Raw genomic sequence first — 19,901 nt, 5'->3', positions numbered from 1 at the left:
TGTTGTGGCGTTGATAGCGTATGAGTGTGTTTGTGGCTGAAAGAGGAAAAAATGCTGATTAGTTTGCTGTGAACACCATTTAAGATGCAAACAATAATCAGTAAATTTCAGCTGACTATTGAACACGGGCTGAATGTAAAGCTGAACACCATCCAATCTGTGCACCATTGTTTAGCTGAATTATTCCTTCAGGAACGTCACATTCACCTATTTTTACTGTGTTTGTAATCAGTGGTTTTGTGTTGTAATTGCTACAGATTACGGACAATCGGCTTAGCTAGAACGTGCTCAGATGTCTAATGAGCCGGGGGCCAGCTAAAGGTGTTAGTATACTTGTTTGAGCCTGTTGAATTGGCCAGGTGTGTGATTGTGAGCAAAGAAGCAGGGTTATAGGTATTTTCTCTTGAAAAGCTACGCTTTACAGGGCCTCTAAAGTTGACTTTTATTTCATTATTTATGCTTTATGGCCTGAAATGCCGCAGTTTTGATTTACACTGGCCATTTTGTTAGGTACAGCTGTTCAACTGCTCATATCTAACCAGCCAACCACATTGCAGCACCATGACCCAAACTCAAAAATACAATTTGTTGCAATCAAGGTATGCAGAAAAACGTCTCTGAACCCACAACACATCAGTTGTGAAGCAAATTGCCCAAAGCAGCAGAAGAGCACACTGGGTGCCGCTCTTGTAAGCTAAGAACGGGAAACTGAGGCTAAAATTAACGCAGGCACGCCAAAATGGACAAACAGAAGATTGAAAAAAAAAGGCTTCCTGTTTTGACAAGTCTCAATTTCTGCTGACACCCTCAGATGGTAGCGTCAAGCACCATGAAAGCATGAATCCATCCTGCCTTGTATCAATGGTTCAGGCTGCCGGTGAAGCTATGATGTGGGGGATATTTAGTGGGCACACTTTCAGCTGATTAAAATGAATAAGCGTAGCTGTAGTTGTTGACCATGTCTATCTCTTTATGAGCCCCCAGAAGATTTACCTATCTTCTGATGTCAGAAATCTCAACTAATCTCAAACTGGTTTATTGAACATGTCCAGATGGGCTTTACAGTTACAAGATCTCACTGCAATAGAGCACCTTTGGGATGTGATGGAGGGGAGGTGCATTCTATGCATGATAGAGACAGTCTGCAGCAACTGTGTGATGCTGTCATGTTAATATGGACCAAAAGATCTGAGGAATGTTTCCAGCGCCTGTGTCATGAAGAATTAAGGCAATGTTGAAGGCAACAGGGGGTCCAACCCCATACTAGCAAGGTACTTCAAATCAATGCCTGTATTTTTTTTTTAATAAAGACACAGTGATCGTGGAATCGTGGATTTAAAAAAATGCCTGTGAATACTGCCCAATATGGTGAACAACCCATTCAGGAACATTATGTTTTTAATAATCTATCCTCACGAGTCCCTTATGTGTTTGAAAAAAACCCTAAAACTTCTCGGCTCTTGTAAGTACAAATGGTATGCACTGTATGCTCTTAAGCAGGATGCAGCGGAGGTGGTGTACTCTACCTGGGTCATGTTATTTCTCTAATTGCTTTAAGGAAGTGGAGCATTTGATAAAAGACAGATTGAACTTTCTCTGTTTTGTTTCAGCCCACTTGTTCAGCGCCACTATATTTTTCATGTCTAGTAAATGTTATGTACAAGTACATACGTAAGTCTGGACAGGTCAGAGCGAGAAAAGCATTGCTTACTTTTTAAGCCAGGATTAAGACTCATTATGAATCAGAGGAAATAAATTAATATTAATTTTAAAATCTACACTATGTGTCTTATTATAGTCAACACAGGAACAGACACGAGTTCAAATTCAACTTAAAGCTGGATAATACACAGATATCGCATGCAGTAAACTGTAATCTGTCCACAGGAAGTAAGTACTGTTGACAGGAGCGTTGGCTTTCACAGTCTGTCAGGTAATGATACTGACCCTCAAGTGCAATAAGCTTGGACAGGGATCATAAAACGGCAGAAAAGCACATGTTGAAATAGGTGCTTAAAGCTGATAAGGCATCGGCAACTGTGCCAATGAAAGGTTGTTCCTCATGAACAGATGCTTAATGTCACATGTGAGAGCATATTCTCCAAGTATTTTTAGAGGTTTTTTTTGTCATTTCCAGTCAAATAGTATGCAAACACTATACAAACAAATAGTATGTACTTTTGTCCTGAGTTGGTGTAATATATTTATGAATCCTAACCTTAACATCAGCTGATAAGTCTGCCTCTTTGGTTTGACATGAAAAAGATTTCAATGGGAATCCAGTCACAAGAAAAAAATGTCTAATGTATCACATTTAGCTGTAGCTATGCTCCATGGTGTATTAGTTTTAAGTAACAGCTGTGAGACTCAGAGATTCCTCCTCTTTCTTTACTATATTTTTAACCCAGGGCTTGTGACTCTGGTATCCTAGCCAAACGTAAAATGGAACTCTAACATGCGCTTCATGTTGCAGAAGCATCATTTCCTAAACTTAACCAAGCAGTTCTGAATAGTAACACAAAACAGTGACTGAAAACAAAAAGAAATGTGACAGAGAAAGAAACTAAAATCTAAAATAATGATACAGCACTGGATACAGACCCCAGACCTTGTAGAACTTGTTAGTTTTTTTTTTAAGGCAAATCACAATTTTCTTTGATGTAAAAGTGGTATATTTCTCACCAGCAGTAGGGAGTTGATACTGAGTTTTGTTGGGATTGCAGACACTGAGCCCAAAAATAAATTGGCCATCCCCAGAATTTTTCCATGGCCATAAAGTTGATATTTGTTGTCCAGAATGCATGTAGCCATCCATGCATCTATCCATGCATCCATGCATGCATCCATCTATCCATGCATCCATCCATCTATGCATCTATCCATCCATCCATCCATCCATCTATCCATGCATCCATGCATGCATCCATCTATCCATGCATCCATGCATGCATGCATGCATCCATCCATCTATCCATGCATCTATCCATCCTCTTCACCTTATCTGGGGTTCAGGGTTGTGGTTGTGCGCGAGTCTATCCCATCCCATATCTGTCATACACACTGGAGAGTTTGCCAATCTGTCACAGATGCAGTAACATGAAAGATGTAACTATGACTACACTGATTTTTTTTCTGAAATCATTCTCTCATTCAGTCCTTCTTACTTCTTCTTTAGAGAGTTCAGGGTGTGTTAAAAGCACAATTCATTTAGCCTTTTATCAAAGTGTTTAAAGTGAACAGACGTTTTTTTCCCAAAATGAATACTTTTATGGCTGTTTATGCACTCTTTTCTCTCGTCCATCTGTTATTTCTCTTCCAGTGCCAAGCATGATTGTATACAGTGCTCGGATAGGGATAGTGCGGCCCTCATGGTACACTGCAGATTTACTACTTATTTGCACTACTACTGCTACAGAACTTTGGGTTGCATTAAGTGCGCTATATAAGGAAAAGGAGTAAGAACCATACATATGCAAAACACGAGAAAATGGCAAACTCACTATCTAATAGCAAGTGAAGAGCAATTTCTGACTCAGATGTTCAAAAAACATCCAAGATTCATGCTCGATAACTCTAAACCTTGATAATTCTTTGACTTTTAAAGTGGTCTCACTAGGATTGCTTTCTTCATTGGCATAATTAAGAGCAGCAAACGTAAACAGCATTTCTTTCAACGGGAGAAACAAAGGTTTTGATCTTTACCAGTCCCGGCAGTCCATCAGTAGATGGAATCCGACTTTTGACATTCATGAAAAGGAAGTAAGAAAGGAGAATTTCCCCTTGTGGTACTCACTCATGTATGATATTATTATTTCATTACCAAGATAAACTAACATGCTGATTTAATCTGGCAGCAACAGCTGCTGCCTGCCCGCTGCAGACTGTTTGCCCTATAAATATCGCACGTTTTCAAGCTGTGATCTAATTACTTATTTGAGGTACAAGTACCACATTTTTGGCTCCTTAATGGGTGCCACAAGATGGACAAACAAGAATGTGAAATCCAGTCAGTTCAGATTCAAGAAGGTCAACTACTATTTTCAGAAAAATGCAGACTTACTTTAGGAGCCAGTAACATTACATCATGGTTGTGTGTGTGTGTGTGTGTTTCAACAGGGCTGTAGCATGGGGTGATGAGGACTCTCCTTTGCTAATCTCAATGCAGATGACTAGTGATGGCCACAGCATCACCTCAACAGTAAGTCATAACAATCATAAGCCAAGTATGTTAAGTCCCTGCTAACTTTAGCATGAATTTCACAGTTTGGGGCTTTTTGTGGTTTATTTCAATTGTTCTTTTTCCAGGATAGAATTACTGAATAGCATGCGACTTTAATTACTTTAAAGAACAAGAATTGAATGCACAAGTTTGAATATGTTTTGGATTTTTCTCTAATCCGAAGAGGATCAAAAGTATACACAGAGGTTCAAATATATACATACACCTCCACTAATATTTAGTTAAATGTTCCTTAGCAAGCTGCACCGCAACTAGATGCTTCAATATCCACTGGTCAGATGATTGAGCATTATTTCTGGCAGAATTAATAGAGTTCATTTAAATTGGCTTTTATGGCATGGACCTGAGTTTTTAGCACTAATTTTCAGTAGGGTTGAGGTTAGGGCTTTGGGAAAGCTGTTCCAGAAGCTTAATGTTAGCCTCCTTTATGTATTCCCAAGCCAGTGTTGTTGTGGTGAAGTCTAGAGTTTGAAGGTAGTCTTTCCTTTTCATTACTGCATCCACTTTGTGTACCAGTACAACTGGTAGTAAAACATCTCCAGAGCATGATGCTACCACCACCATGCTTGATAGTTGGCACAGTGTTTTTACCTTTACGTCTCCAAACCTGTGGCCAAAAAGCTCAGTTGTTTTCTAGTCTGACCATGCATTTCGAACTTGAAGGTGTTCATTTTGGAGCAGGGGCTTCTTTCTTGGTTGGCACTCTCTCAGTCCATTAGTGAAGTAGTACCTGTGTTGATCCTGAACATCCTAACCAATTTCCTTTCATTTGAGGGGGGCAGTTTGGGTCTTCTTCCAGACCGTGTTTAAAGATGGCTCCAAGAGACCTTCCTAACTTGTGTAAACCTACAATTCTTCTTCTTAGATCTTCACTGACTTTTCCATTGTCAAACAAACACTTTTTCTGCTGCCAAAAAGAAACTACCAGTTGTTGCACTAATGAGCAGTGTTGGGACTAACGCGTTATTAAGTAACGCGTTACAGTAACTACGTTATTATTGTGGTAACGAGCACGGTAACTAGTTATTATGCCAAAACCGGGAACGCGTTACTCGTTACTGGGATTTAGATAGGCTCGTTATTCGTTACTTCGTGTGGTGGCTATCGCGGAGCTTCCACAGATTCAATAACATTAGCAAGTGGTGGAGGCAGCAGGTGGATGAAGGAAAAGGGAGGCAGGAGGAGAGACCCGAAGCGGCCGCTGGTCCGAGTGTCAGGTGACCTGAACTTCAGGTAAGAAGTTATGACCTGCAGTCCATCTGGGTCAGATATGAACCAAGTTTAGTTGGAGTTTATTTTTGTTATGCTGACTTTTTCGTACTGCGTGCTAGCTAGCATGACGGGGTTTCTATACAGCTGGGTGGGTGCTATGTTACTGATGTTGAACTTTATTTTGTTCATAAGGTTAATTATTAGAGTTGCCAACCGTCTCGTAAAAAACTGAATCGTCTGGTATTCAGAGAAAATATTACGCGTTTCGTATTGAGGTGAAAAGGAACAGTTTGTCCCGGACTTCAGCTACAATGAAAAAGGCACAAAGCTGGAGTTATTCTGTGTTTACGCTGCACAGCTGCCTCTTCTTCTCTCATCCTCTCACCCTCCCTGTCCTGTTTCTACTTCAATCATGAAACTGATCAGTGATCAGCTGATCGGCTTTTCTCTCTTGTTTGTTTATCGCCCACTTTGCGCCAGCAGCACGTTTGATCAGCTGTTGTTAGAATTTATTTAATATTAATTTCTAGTATCAGCTGATGTTTGCTGGAGCCACGGCTGTAAAGCTGCTGGTCATGATATCGGTTTGGTTATCTGGTGAGAGGGAAACATGAAGATGAAACCAGGAGATGTCCTGATGTTACTGAATCATCAGAGCTGAACAGGTGATGGAGAAACAGGTTTACCTTTTAGGTGACATGAATGAGTTGAAGGGAAGTTATGAACTGTTTCTGAGAGACAAATAACACCAGGATCCTTTTCTAAGTAGCTGACAGCTGGTAACTGTGCAGGGGCGGATCTAGTAAAGTGTTGCCAGGGGTCCATGTAGGGCATTAAAAGGGAAAGGGGGGCACAAGGAAATACTTTCTTATTCTCATTTAAAATGTCTCACTTAAAAAAAATAATTTTCTGAGTCTTGCAACAAACAATTGATAGATTGATACATATATACCATCAGAACAGTGTACATCACTGTCACAACAGTGTTTATTTTCATTCAAAGGCTTTATGATTTTTCCTATAATTTTTCCTATCCAAAATGCCCGGGACGATTTTTTTGTCCCAGTCCAGCCCTGTATGCAGCTCATCTGCAGTCTGATGTTACCTACATCTTCCTATTCAGAAGGCAGAATTTCCGAGTTCTGAGTACAATCAAACGCACCACGACTGCAGTTTTTGTGTTGGATGTAAAAAGCAGGCTAGGATAGAATCAGGCGTGGGATTTCTCTCGTGGAAATGTGCACATTATTTTTTCCTTTCTATTGGTAGGTGGCACAGTGCACTTGTGGCAAGTAAGCAAGCTAGAAGACTGGCAATCTTGCTGGGTATCCAGTTACGGAAGCAACACATTAACAAGAGAATTCTGAGTAAAACCAAAGTTACTTTCCCTAGTAACTAGTTACTCTGAAAGTAACGAGTAACTTGAAGTAACTGAGTTACTTTTGATAGAAGTAACTAGTAATGTAACTAAGTTACTAATTTAAAGTAACTTACCCAACACTGCTAATGAGAAGTATTTAATAGGCCTTGGCTTTATGAAGTTAAAAAACAATGTAGAAACTTCACTCATTACAACATCACTTATTAAAAGATTAATTGCGAGTATGTATGTATAATTTTGACCCTGTGTGGATTCAAGAAAGTACTAAATAAATTCAAATTTGTTGAAGTCATTAAAGATGCATGCTGTACCATCTTTACACACTGGAAAAAAAACAGTGCCTCTGTGATTAATACAATTTGATTCTGGTTCTGATTATCTGAATTGTCATGACAACCATGAGTGATTATAACCTTCTGATCACACTTACAGGTGTCAGCCCAACTATAATTACACAGTGTGCTAAATGAAAGCACCCCACAGCCATTTGATTGATTTTTTTTTTTTTTAATTTTCTGAGGGAACATGCACAAAAAGAAACATTTATCACATTTGGGGGAAAAATGTCTCGTCCCAGCTTAAGCTGTTAGCTGATTTTCATCTGCATTGTCTTGGTAGCTACATATAATATCAGTTGACCCATAAAATTCAGATACATGTCAGAGAGACAACATACAAGTAACATAATATAAAATAATCAAATTTGCATGCAAAGATAAACTAAGATAAATCTATCCATACCCATTGTAAAACTTACATCATGCATATCCCATTCAATAACCAGACTATAGCATATGCAACTAATAACTGATTTATTGGTCGGTTACTTGTTTTATTTTTCTCTTGCAGTTTGTTGGATGATATAAAAAACTCTGAAGAACAACAGCCAGGCCAACAGGAGCAGCAGGAATTCTTGAGCTCCCTGGAGACCATCGCTCTCTCTATCTTTCTCTCGCTCATCATTATCATGACAGTTTTTGGCAACCTGTTGGTCATGGTGGCGCTCTGCAAGGACCGACACTTGCGGTGAGCACTGTTGTCTTTCTCAGCAGCAGCTGTGTTTTTTGTGACTTCAGCAGAGAAGAAGGTTTAAATCTTCTGTCTGCAAATGCTCCCTAAAATCTTTTTTGAGAACGTCCAGAAAAGCCAAAATAAAAATCTAGTAATCTTAAAAATAAATACAATAAACCTGACATAATGTAGCAAAGTTTTTTTGAGTGAGATAATGACTTTCAGAATTTCTTTTTCCGTCTTTTAAAATTAAACCAGCATTTGAAGATCTGTTTTTTCTCAAACTACATGGTTCTCATTTTGGCAGTAATATTTAAACAAACCCATCAAATGTCAGAGCACTCAAATTTCATTCAGCCTGTCATGACAAACCCCGTCAGGTAGACAGAAAGATGGGCATTAATTTGTTTTGACATTTGGTAACTTCCCCAAAAATAAATTTTTTGGATCTGTGCCTCAAAAGTTTTGAGACCTTATTAAAGACCTTTATTTAAGATAGACTTTACTGCAGGAATGGAAGTTAATACTATTTATTTATAAAACTATACTCAAAAACATGCCTGTCTTTCATATTTTTACAGAGTTGCGCCGACTAAGCCGCTTCCCTTTTTAAAGACAGAACATTTAGAGTAAATCAAACTTTTTCTGGATCTTTTTTTTCCTCCAACTTCTATATGGTTGTCTTCTTCTCCCAGAAAGAAAAAGACAAACTACTTTATTGTCTCGCTGGCGTTTGCTGACTTGCTGGTTGCTCTGGTTGTGATGCCCTTTGCTGCCATCGAACTGACTACTGGCCAGTGGCGCTATGGAGAGATTTTCTGCCTGGTGCGAACATCTCTGGACGTCCTGTTGACCACAGCATCCATCCTGCACCTCTGCTGCATTGCACTGGATAGGTTTGTGTTTGTGTACAAAAGGCATATATTGATGGCACAATGTGTTTCCCCACTGAAAACATTTTTTTAAAATAGGGTTTGATTTAATGTTGAAGACAGTCAGTTACTTACGTTGCACACCTAACAAATGATCCGTCTGTATTTTTCTACCACTTATTTGGGTCGTAGGGGCTGCCCTCTAAGCAGGTACCCCAGACTATACTCTCTTCATCCAGAGCCTCCCACTCTTTGAGAAGAATACAAAACATTATCAAACTGGCAGAGACCTAATCTTTCGTGTGTGTCCAGGTCGGCCCTCGGGTAGTGCTCTTGGTAGGACATGCCCATGCAGTGCTGTTTGTAGATTTCAAACAGAGAATAATCATTTCTACTATTCTCACAATCCTCTTCAGCTTATGGCTATCCTCAGACCTGCTGTTTGCAAACCAAGAAGTGATCCAGTATGTAATAATGTTTTTGATGGCCCATCTGTATGAGACTGTCAGTGCTGAAGTGAGGAGGTCCGCTGTCTTCCTTCTGCAGAGGAGGGAGAGAAGCTGCTGTGCCTTCTTGATGACAGCTGTGGTGTTGTCGCTGGAGGTCAGCCCTCCAAAACTCAATGCCCTTTACCCTCTTTACCGCAAATTCGCTGACTGTCGGTGGTGGGAGATAACTGAAGGTAGCCCTCCTAAAATCTATGAGATCTCAGCAAAGGCTTCTGATGTCCCTTAGAGAGTCACAAACAAAAATACGACTTTGACAGGCAAAGCTAGCTGTTGCCTTATATTGCCTTTACTGGTGTAAGCAGATCCTGCAGCAAGCATTGGTCATGCCACCATGTTGAACCTAGTATTTCTGTCAGAAAAAGTGAACAGAATCAGCTATGAAGAGCAGCCAAACAGTTTAATATCACAGAAAGTCAGTAAGGTTTCCTACAAAAGTAGGAAAAAGTCTGATTTATTTCACAGCAATGGCTGCTCTACCGTCATACAGGGATCAAATAAGCCAGAATAGAGTATGGGCCAATACCCCATACCTCTGAAGCACAACCCCCCATTCATTTTTAAATCTGTATGTTAGTGTAAAGTATGTGTGTGCTAGTGTCTGTGTCTTATTTCAGGTATTATGCCATCTGCTGCCAGCCATTGGTGTATCGACACAAGATGACCCCGATGAGAGTGGCAGTCATGCTCAGTGGCTGTTGGCTCATTCCCACATTTATCTCCTTTCTACCCATCATGCAAAGCTGGAACGCCATCGGGATCGAGGATATTGTAAGTCCTCATTAGCTCAGATCAGAAACCATCACTAATGAGATCAAAACAAGTGGCTACATAGTTCTAATGCTTACATTTCTTTACTACGACCCCTGAATCAAACCAAACAGACAGTATGTTTAAACAAAGTATCACAAAGAAAAGTTCATACCGCTCTCAAATGCCTAAAGAGAGGTATGTTCTTTCTTTGAGGGCAAAAGCGGCATTAACCTCTCCAGTCTAATATTCTTTTTTTTTTTTTTTTTTTTTTTTTTTTGCCTGTCCCGTTTGGCTCTTTTGCCATCAGAATTGTTGTCTAAAGGCAAAGAAAGATGCCCAACGGATTTACTTTACCAAACTGACCATCCCAGCCTTGCCGTAATGGTCCATTTGATTCACCTTTTATTGTTTATTTTATTTTCACTTACTGAATACGGGACAGACTTGACTGGGGGAAAGAAGGGGAGAAAGAAAGAGGGAAAGAGAAACAGCTGAGAAGAGGGACGGGGGAGAAGGGCAAAAGACAAAAACCAACAGAACGGGCAGAGAAAAAAAATGCATATATCAATCACCTGGATCACCTGCTGAGAAAGAAAAAAGAAAGCAAGCAGAAGAGAACAAGAGTAATAGAATAAACAACATCACAATGATATATGGGAATATGACAGTAAATACTAAATGTTAAACATTATTGTGCAGCACATAAGATCAACAGAACACAGTGTGCTTTGGGGTAGGAGCCAAAAAGGGTGTAGTTTGTGGGTGTGATCACCCGTGTGTACACCTGTGAGCATGGACGCGCTTGTTTTTTGTTTTTTAAAAGGTTCCTTCATGTAATAATCTGCTAGAGGGTGTGGGGGGGGGCCACAGCCCCGTCCTCCAGGGCGTGAAGCAGGTGTGGAGGAGATCAAAACTCCAGACATCCAGAGGCCCCCAGAACACAAGAGACCAAGGAAGACCAACAGAGGGGCAGCCGCGCCACTGTCCCAGAAAGAGCTGAGGAGAGTCCCAGATGAGGGCTCACTCAGCAGCCGCGGAGCAGAAGCCAGGGGGAGTTGCAGTGACGCGCCCGTGAGCTCCGCCGGCAGCCAGCTGCGCCTGAGTGTTTCTAATAACATTTTCAATCCCTGAAACAATGGCACAGTAAAAGAATGATCACAAAACAATTCCAGTCCCTGTGGAGGCTTTCTCGCTGCGAGCAAAGACAGCACTTCAACAAGCATTTTCTTCTGGTTTAGGTATGTTCTGGCATGAGCTTGTTTCAGAGCTGCCTTGAAATGAGCAGCAGGACTCCCAGAGGCAGGCAGGGACAGATGAATTTATTCATCCAGACTTAATGAAAAGCTCTTTTCTCTTATCTTTCTGTCTGGCAGCGTACAAAGCCAGTGTTACTTTTTTAATGGCTGTCTCAATGGCTAGAAGTCATACACGGTATACAAAATTGCATAGGATTATTTTAAATGCTGTCTGTGTGTGTGCCGATGTGTTTTTCATTACGCTTCTGTTCTGTTTCAGAGGGATTGTTTGAAACTGAAATTTCTTCTCACTAAGCACAAGCTAAACCAAACAGTATTTGTCTGGTTGGTTTTAAAGGTGTCTGCTCAGGGATAGTGATCTGAAACTGATCTCTGTCTTGAAATGCTCAATTTGGGAGATACCGTCTGCAGCAAAGTTTTCTGTCAGTAGAATAAAATCTAATTAAATTGAGCTGGCCAAGTTGATTTCAGATAGAAATTTACCTTAGGGACTGGTTATCACCGTGGTCTATGCCATAAGCTACACGGAGCTTATACCTCAAGCACTTCTATGGAATAATAAACAACTCCCGAGCAGAGACAAACCAGATAACTGGGCAATGTGGCAGAAAGCTGGAAGTACTTATATTATTAATTTATTTGACATCAACTAGTAGAAATCTGTAAATTATTACAGTTCTAGAGGTTTGTCCAAATGAGTAGTGCTCTGTTTAAACGGTTGGGCCGTCCTTTCAACTATTCCACAGGTAGTCCACTCAAACAGCTACTAAAAAAATTACAATCAGGCAAAGGAAACACTTCCAAAATTTAGAATTAATTCCAGGATTCACATATCTCAGGTATGCGACCCTTTGCTCGAAGCTAAGAGGCAATGGATAGAGGATCTCTCAGTGCATATATCTGCCGATGGTCTGCATAATATTGAGGCATTGTACAAAGAAATGTATAATAAATGTATACGGCTGAAAATAAAACACAGTTGGCAACAGACAGCAAAACAATTACACAGATGAAAGTTACCTTTCGTGGACTTTTGCTGTAAGTGTGAGGCTCCTGTTCTGCATGTACTTGGACTTGTTGCAATCACAAGGCTGGAGGAATAATATCAAAAAGGCTAATTTTTTAAAGTATTAAAATAAAAATTTCACATCTCCGCAAAGTCAAGATTCAACTTCAAGACTCTGACATCTCATCCTTTGAAAAAAGCTAGATTATTCTGGCTCTTATCGCGACTAAGTGACACTGTGCTGTGGGAGTAAGCACCCACCTCCATATGGAGAATGGACAACAACAGCGGCACAGTTGGCTGTCTGTGACACGGTTACTTACAGTTTATTCAGTAGGCTTTGTGAATACATGTTTACCATGTGGCTGTTGTCAGCTTAAAGAACTTTTTGGTTACCTAGTAAATGTAACACAAAGATGAACGTCACATTCAATAATTAGGGAGGAAATCGATGTGATGGACTTCCTTTCTTTACTTTCTTTTGATAATTATGTAAGTGTGAAGCTTTGATTAAACCTAAATCTTTTTCCAATTAACACCCAGTTGCTCAAAAAGTATACAAACCTTATTGTGTGTAGTTTCATTTACAGGTAGGAACGATTATTGTTTTCATTTTTCACCAAACTATCAAATCAGAAACGTGTGACAAGAGGCTCGTGCTTCTTCCATCATTACTGAAATCTCCCCTCAGCTGAGTTTCTGCTAACTCTTGGATGTAGACAGTAGAAAGAATAATTATTCCTACATTAAACAGCTCACAACTGCAATTGTAGCAAGGTTGTCTTTTTTGGATAGAGACATTGCTATTTAGCTTTTCAAATGCATTATTTTGGCACTTTAAACACTAAAAGTCCATTAAGAGTGCATTTTCAATTCAAGATGAGTCACGCATTACTTTTTGTTCTGCTTTGACAATAGTTTGGTTTTATTCTAGTGTCCCAGGGTGCAGCATTACCTTACTGCACCCAAATGCTACATAGAGGGATGAGATAAAATTAATCTTTCAGCTCAAGGCAATTCTCCGCCTGCACATTTTTAATTTACTTTGACCTACTCATGGTTTATATAGAGGACAAAGATATGGGCAACTGGCCAGACAAAGGATATTCCAAAGTACTTTATTATTACAATATGTAGCATTTACCTCTTTCTTTAGCCCGCCTTAACTAAAAGGCAGGAAGCAGAGGGAAACAGCTGGCCTAAGTCTTTCCATAGTTCCAGTTTTTTTTTTAATGTTTTTGTTTTTTGTTAAGTTAAACTAATCCCCTCCTGGGAGCCCCATATTTCACTTGTTTTTTCTTCCTGTGTCTTCTCTCTTTGCAGATTGAAGAGCGGCGAGCCTTGGCGGGAGGCTCGAACGACACAAGTTGTGTGTTTCTAGTTAACCGGCCGTACGCCCTGATCTGCTCTGCAGTGGCCTTCTACGTGCCGCTGGGCCTCATGGTCCTAGCCTACCAGCGTATCTATGTTACTGCCATGACCCACGTGCGGCAGATAGAGACACTTCAACGTGCCGGCTCTGCTCCAGTCACCGGCACAATTCCAGTCATTACCGTGAGGACATCCACTTCCTCAGATCCTTTGGAGCATTACCGCCTTAGGACACCAACAGGTTCCTCCTCCTCAGAGCAGGCTCCTGTAGGTCACAGCCGCATGCGCATTGAGACCAAGGCAGCAAAGACGTTGGCGGTTATAATGGGTTGTTTCTGCCTGTGCTGGGCTCCATTCTTTATCACCAACATAGTGGACCCTTTCATCCACTACTCGGTACCCTGGCAGCTGTGGACAGCCTGGTTGTGGCTTGGGTACATTAACTCAGGGCTAAACCCTTTCCTGTACGCCTTCCTAAACCGGGCTTTTCGGAGGGCGTTTCTGGTCATTCTCTGCTGCGGGGATGAGCGGTACGCACGGCAGGGGAGCTGCTCCTATGGACCAACCCACAGAGCATGCTCAGCTGCATCAGTCAATGGGACATCCATGGCACTGAGGTAAACACACAGGCAGGCACAAGTCACATTTGTACCAGTCTATCTATAACCAGTGGCCTAAGACATATTTGATCATGTAAGACTGATGGCAGACGTCCCTTAATGTTAATGTGAAGGGAAGTAATTTCAGTGAGTGAAGGGGTGTAAGTGGATCTGAGTGAGAGAGTGTATGTTTTTTTTGCTCAGCGATCAAGGCTTTGATTGTTCACAATAAACAAGAACCTGTTTCAGGTTAACATTAAGGTCACATTTGTCATTTTTCAGGGCAATAACTTGTGGATTGTAATAAATACCTAAGCCGGATGCGCTTAGGCCGATTGTCCTCACTGATTCAAAAAGAAATGAAGGCCTTGGGCAAGAATGAACTTTAATTTGTCATTTCCCGCGAAAAGACCTACACCTAAACCTTTCTGTGTCATCTGACTGAAAGATTGTTTGTTTTCCTTAGTCTTTGCCTGAAAAAAACTGAGACGAGGACGACACACTGGACTTTTATTAGTTCATTACTCCATCTATTTGACACACCAAAAAGATAATTTTTAATGTTTTTAATTAACTAGCAGCTGTTAAGAAGAAGAAGAAGAAGACCAGCAGATTAAAGATGTTCATCATCTTGAAAAGTGGAAAACTGGAATTGTCCCTTTGTTGACCTCCTCGGAGTGATCAGTTGCAATTAAGAAACACAGTTATGGTCCTACATGACACAGAAGAGACACTCACATCAGTCCCTGATGAATGTCAGGGACATTTTGAACATTTTGGACGATTACCTCAGTGCCCTTCACAAGAGAAATTTATTGCCACTAAGTCTCATTTGGAGTGTTATACTCGTGCACCTGGACGAAGATAATCCTGTGGCCTATTGTGAGCTGCCAAACTTTATTTTGTTGCATTATGTTGAGCCACATAACTCCTGCAGTTTTATGAAGGTAAAACAGGACTGCATCGCAAATCTGTAGAAGAGGGGGAACATAGTGAGTGTAGTTTGACATTGCGTCATGGAGCTGTGGAGGGAGAGAGGGAGTGCCAGCCAAGGACTTTAATCTGAGCAGTAAGAAGAAAAGTGGAGAAATCGCACTAATTGTGATAGAAAAGGGTTGTAGCTGCAGACATGTAACTGTGGGGAAGATTTTCATGGCCCGAATATTGCTAGCTGGCAAGGTATTACTCACTGAGGGAAATGGACATTTCTGTTGCTGTTTGAATCCAGTTTTATTCATCACACTGTTTGGATTCCTGCATCAGCTGACACAGAGATCATCCAAAGGACTGTGGCTGAATGAGCATGGACAAAAATGGATCTTGGTCAACCTTTGCACCACTTGCTGGACAAGCAGCTGAAGACTTTCTCTAACATCTGTTTCAGCTTTACCACCACAAGGATAAAACACAATTCCACATACCACAATCCATGTATCCACTGTGGATTTAAGCTCCTGAGTAAATCACATTTACATTTTGATTTATTGAGTGATTGTTTTGCACTGTGATATTTATTTAATCACAGTTCTTTTTCACATTTTGAGTACTGTAGCATTTCCCAACTTTGGGGATAAATAAGGTATTTCTTATTGGATCATATATCATTTTATCACATACTGTGTGCAGCTAGTTGCTATCCTAGGCTCACATTTGTGATAAAATGAATTTAATAATCATCCCTTCTTTTAATCCCTTGTTTTCTGATCATGAGATGTGTCAGATACTTTTCATGGAACCGTTTGGGAAATTTTGAAAGAGAACATTCAGACTTTGACCCACACTTGCACTTGTGCTGTGTTTTTCTGCAGAAACTTCTTTAACGTTTAATCATGCCATTTAATGCAGCACGTGCACAGCAGCAGCTGGGGAGAATGATGAGGAGATAAACTTGTATGGACAGCAATAACAGAATGTAGCAACAGCAATATGAAGATCAGCCATTGTGTTTTTTCTCTTGGTAGTCACTGAAATAGAATTTACCACTAAAAGTTTTTTATTTGTAGTTTTTATTCATCACAAAGTGTAGTAAATAGAAAAAACTAGAGTCAAATCAATATTTACTGTGACTCACCTGCTGGTGTTAGTAAATTACAAGTTGTCCTTAATGTCTCCATCACAATAGGCTAAAAGTAGGATGACAACCACTCATTGATTTTTTTTTTTCCTTTTAATGATCACAATTAGTTTCAGTGATCGGTTTTGAGCCCAAAGAAATTGCAGTCTGACTGCAGTCACTCTCAGACAGATTGACGAAGGCTTGCAAATAATTGGCTTCCAATTTATGCAAAGCCTTTTGTCAATCCTTTTGCTGTCCTGCAAAAGGACATCACTATTTTTGGAGGAATTTCTATTTCAAATCTATGATTTCACCTGGCTATACTCTGAATATATTCTGGCTATACTGTGAATATATTAGTTCATGTAAATTTCTATAGAAGGCCAAATCTTTTCAGGTTGAATTTAATTACCAACTTCAGCTAATTCAGTGGTAAAATGAGAGCAGATAGACTCCATTTCTGTGACTGTCTTGATGCGCTAAAGTTGCTTTGACTATAGCATTTTGCACTTGGACAGTTCTTAAGATACTTGGCAGGCAGGTTACTTCAAGCATCTTGGAGAATTTCTCTCACTGTCTTCTTCATGTAATCTGAGACGGAGTCAGGCAATAGAGGCCCCCAGGGGACCAAACCATCTTCCTGTTGCTGGAGAATTTGTCTGGGTTTTGTTTAGGCAAACTAGCACCAATCTAACATGGTGAACTTTGTAAGTATTAAATTATAGAAAAGTGGAGCAAAAAGCACCCTTCAAAGAGCAGCTAAAATGCCCAAATCTGGCTAAATCTTGGTTCTTAGTGGTTAAATAGCACGGACAGTGGACAGTTTCATATTTGTCTTTTTTACAGATTGGATCTTCAATGTAATTATAATATATAATAACACTAAAAGTCCAGAAGGCTTTTCACACCAGGACATCTGTTGATGTTATGGTGCTGATTTAGTTGACGGCTGTGTTTGTGCTCTCAGCTTCCGCGAGCTGGGAGAAAGATGGAGGAGACCTGCTTGTGTCTGCACTGTTTAACTCTAATACAAGTACTTCACTGCTGAAGAGAAACAGTGAGAGTGCGTGTGCACTCATGCACACGTGTGACAAATGAATTCATACAAAATACATGCAAGCACAAGCAGTCACACCTTCTGAACGTGTCGAGAAACCTTCTGCGTGTGCATCATCTGTGCGTGTCTGTTATATGAAATAAGAAAAATGAAACACGCTTTCCTGATATCTCAGCTTATGGCATACTAGTTTTAGCTGTCACGTGTTTCCATGGATTTCTGCACGTCGGTGTGTAGGAAACAGAAAGGCAAACAGTGTTAACTCCAATCTGATGTCCTGTCTTAAATCTGTCTCCGATGGAAAACAGACTCGGACAATCAGATTAAGGCCGGCAGGATACTAGAAGCTGAAATTACTGGAGAAATCCTGTTGAATCTCATTTTTATTTCAGTGAGATGACGGCCTTTAAGGAAACTGTTTTTCAAAGTTACATTTAAGTGTCCTCTGCCTTTTTAAAATGTCTTTGTCCATGTGTGATGGCACATATGGAAAATGTTGGCAGAGTAGTAGGATATGAATCCAATGGAAAGCAGAATTGCTTTACAACAGATTCTAACATTGGTATTTCTTTGCTTTGGCCTGCTTTTAATGACATGCTTTATATTTTAAACACTTTAAACTGTTTGTTGTTGTGAATTGGTGCCATAAAAATCAAACTGACTTGAATTGAATTGGTGTTATTTAGAATACAGTCCATTCTTTTCTTACTTTGCCTAATTACTTTCTCCACCAGTCATTTCTTTAAATGTGCCACCGTCTTTTGTTTTTCTAAAATTGAAAACAAAAAAACAAAAAAAAAACATCCTAACAATTAATATTTCGTGCATATTTTTTGGTCATTTGGATTTTCCCTTACCCAGTATTTTTGTCCATCAGTAAAGCTTTAAATACTTCTGTAGAAAGAATAAAGTTACGTTGAAACCAAGCACACCATTGTTTTTCTTATGACATTACGAATAAGTTTGATGTGTCACATGGCCCTCTTCCTATTAAAAAAACAAAAGTTGTATCCAAGATGGCCGACTTCTAAATGGCCACCATGGTCACCACCCATCTTGAGGAGTTTGCCCTCTCACATATACTAATGTGCCACAAACAGGACTTTAATATCACCAACCATTCCCATGTTATTACGGTGTATGCATATAAATGACCCACCCTGTGGAGACAAAAGCATCTGGAGATTTGAAACAGGTTAAAAATGTTGAGTTGCTCCTTGTCTTGTGTCCTTGCGCCAGTATGGTGTTTACAGCATTTTATAAAGTATGTCTTTCTATAGACACACAATATGGACACGAGTATTGGGCCACAGTCCCATTACCACGGCTCCTTGCCATGCAGTTGGGAATGAATGGGTTGTTCGAAAAACTGTGCACTAGGAGACTCGTGGCATGGGTTTCCTTGGATGAGCTGTTCCTGCTTTTTTTTCCACAATTTTGCTTATATAGTATAATTTAAGTGTTGTTTTATCTTATATTCATTCGACCGGCACATCAGTTGTCACAGCCAGATAACAGTTAACTTGAGCTAGCATAGCACGAGTGGATGCAGCTAAGCAGTCTGTTTTCAAGGACAGATTAACTGTCAGGACAGAAATTATTATTATTAATAATAAGTAATAGTTTTACTAGAAGTACGTATTTGAAATATATATATATATATATATATATATATATATTGCATAGATATATTTGATTATTCAGTGTTTGTAGTTAAAGTGTTATGGTAAGCAATTTTTTTTAGCATATCACATACTATCTTCTTCTTATTATTATTATTCTTTCAACTTCAGGGGCCACCACAATGGGTCATGTGCCTCCATTTCACTGCATCCCTAGCATCCTGTCACACCAACCCTCTGCATGTCCTCTCTTCCTCTCCATATTCAACATCTCTTTGTCCAATATATCCCTCCTGTGCACATGACTGAACCATCTCAGCCTTACTACTACTCAGCCTGAGCTGTCCGTCATCTGTCCCTCTGATGTACTCAGATCTAATCTTTCCCATTCTGGTGACTCTCTTGTAAAACCTTAACATCTTCAGCTTTGTTAGGCCAAACAGGTGACGGTACTGTCTTGCTCCCCCCAACACTCACTTCAACTGCACGCTCTTCTTCGTGTAGTCTCTGTTACTTTGGATGGTGACCCAGGGAATTAAAACTCATATACCTTCACTGTCTCCACTCTTTGATTGTTACCCTTTCCACCCGTCTCAGTCTAATTCACACATATGTATTCTGTCTTATTTCCATTGATTTTCATTCTTCTTTTTTCCACCTCCACCTCTCCAGGCTCTCTTCCACTTGATCCTTACTCTCACTGAAGATCACAATGTCATCTTCAAACATCATGGTCCACAGTGACTCCTACCTGACCTCACCTGTCAACTAGCAAAAACCAGCTCAGAGCTAATCCCTGATGTAATCCCACCCCTACCTTGAACCCAAATGTCACTCCTATCGCACATCTCGCTACTGTCCTGCACCACCATCACATACATCTCTGTCGTACTTCCTCAAACAGTACCACAGTTCCTCTCTTGTCACCCTACTATATGCTTTCTCAAAATAAAGCCATA

The 19,901-nt window shown here is 40.1% G+C and overlaps 1 protein-coding gene across 1 annotated transcript in view; it reads left to right on the top strand.

The window, feature by feature from the left end:
• Positions 1-19,901, top strand: part of LOC146665863 (5-hydroxytryptamine receptor 4) — a 62,840-nt gene that overhangs the window by 14,429 nt on the left and 28,510 nt on the right. The window contains exons 2-6 of the mRNA XM_085413648.1: positions 4,117-4,198; positions 7,683-7,859; positions 8,540-8,740; positions 9,840-9,993; positions 13,561-14,225. Of these exons, the coding sequence (XP_085269774.1) occupies positions 4,176-4,198; positions 7,683-7,859; positions 8,540-8,740; positions 9,840-9,993; positions 13,561-14,225 (1,220 nt within the window). The 5' untranslated portion in view covers positions 4,117-4,175. The remainder of the gene's footprint in view (positions 1-4,116; positions 4,199-7,682; positions 7,860-8,539; positions 8,741-9,839; positions 9,994-13,560; positions 14,226-19,901) is intronic.

This window comes from Rhamphochromis longiceps, linkage group LG7 (genome assembly GCF_057381845.1).
Source record: "Rhamphochromis longiceps isolate RC_006_pf linkage group LG7, R_longiceps_female_GT1.1, whole genome shotgun sequence".
In the NCBI taxonomy this organism is placed as follows: domain Eukaryota; kingdom Metazoa; phylum Chordata; class Actinopteri; order Cichliformes; family Cichlidae; genus Rhamphochromis; species Rhamphochromis longiceps.
Note: the sequence above shows the minus strand (reverse complement) of the source record. Positions and strands in the feature narration are given on the sequence as shown.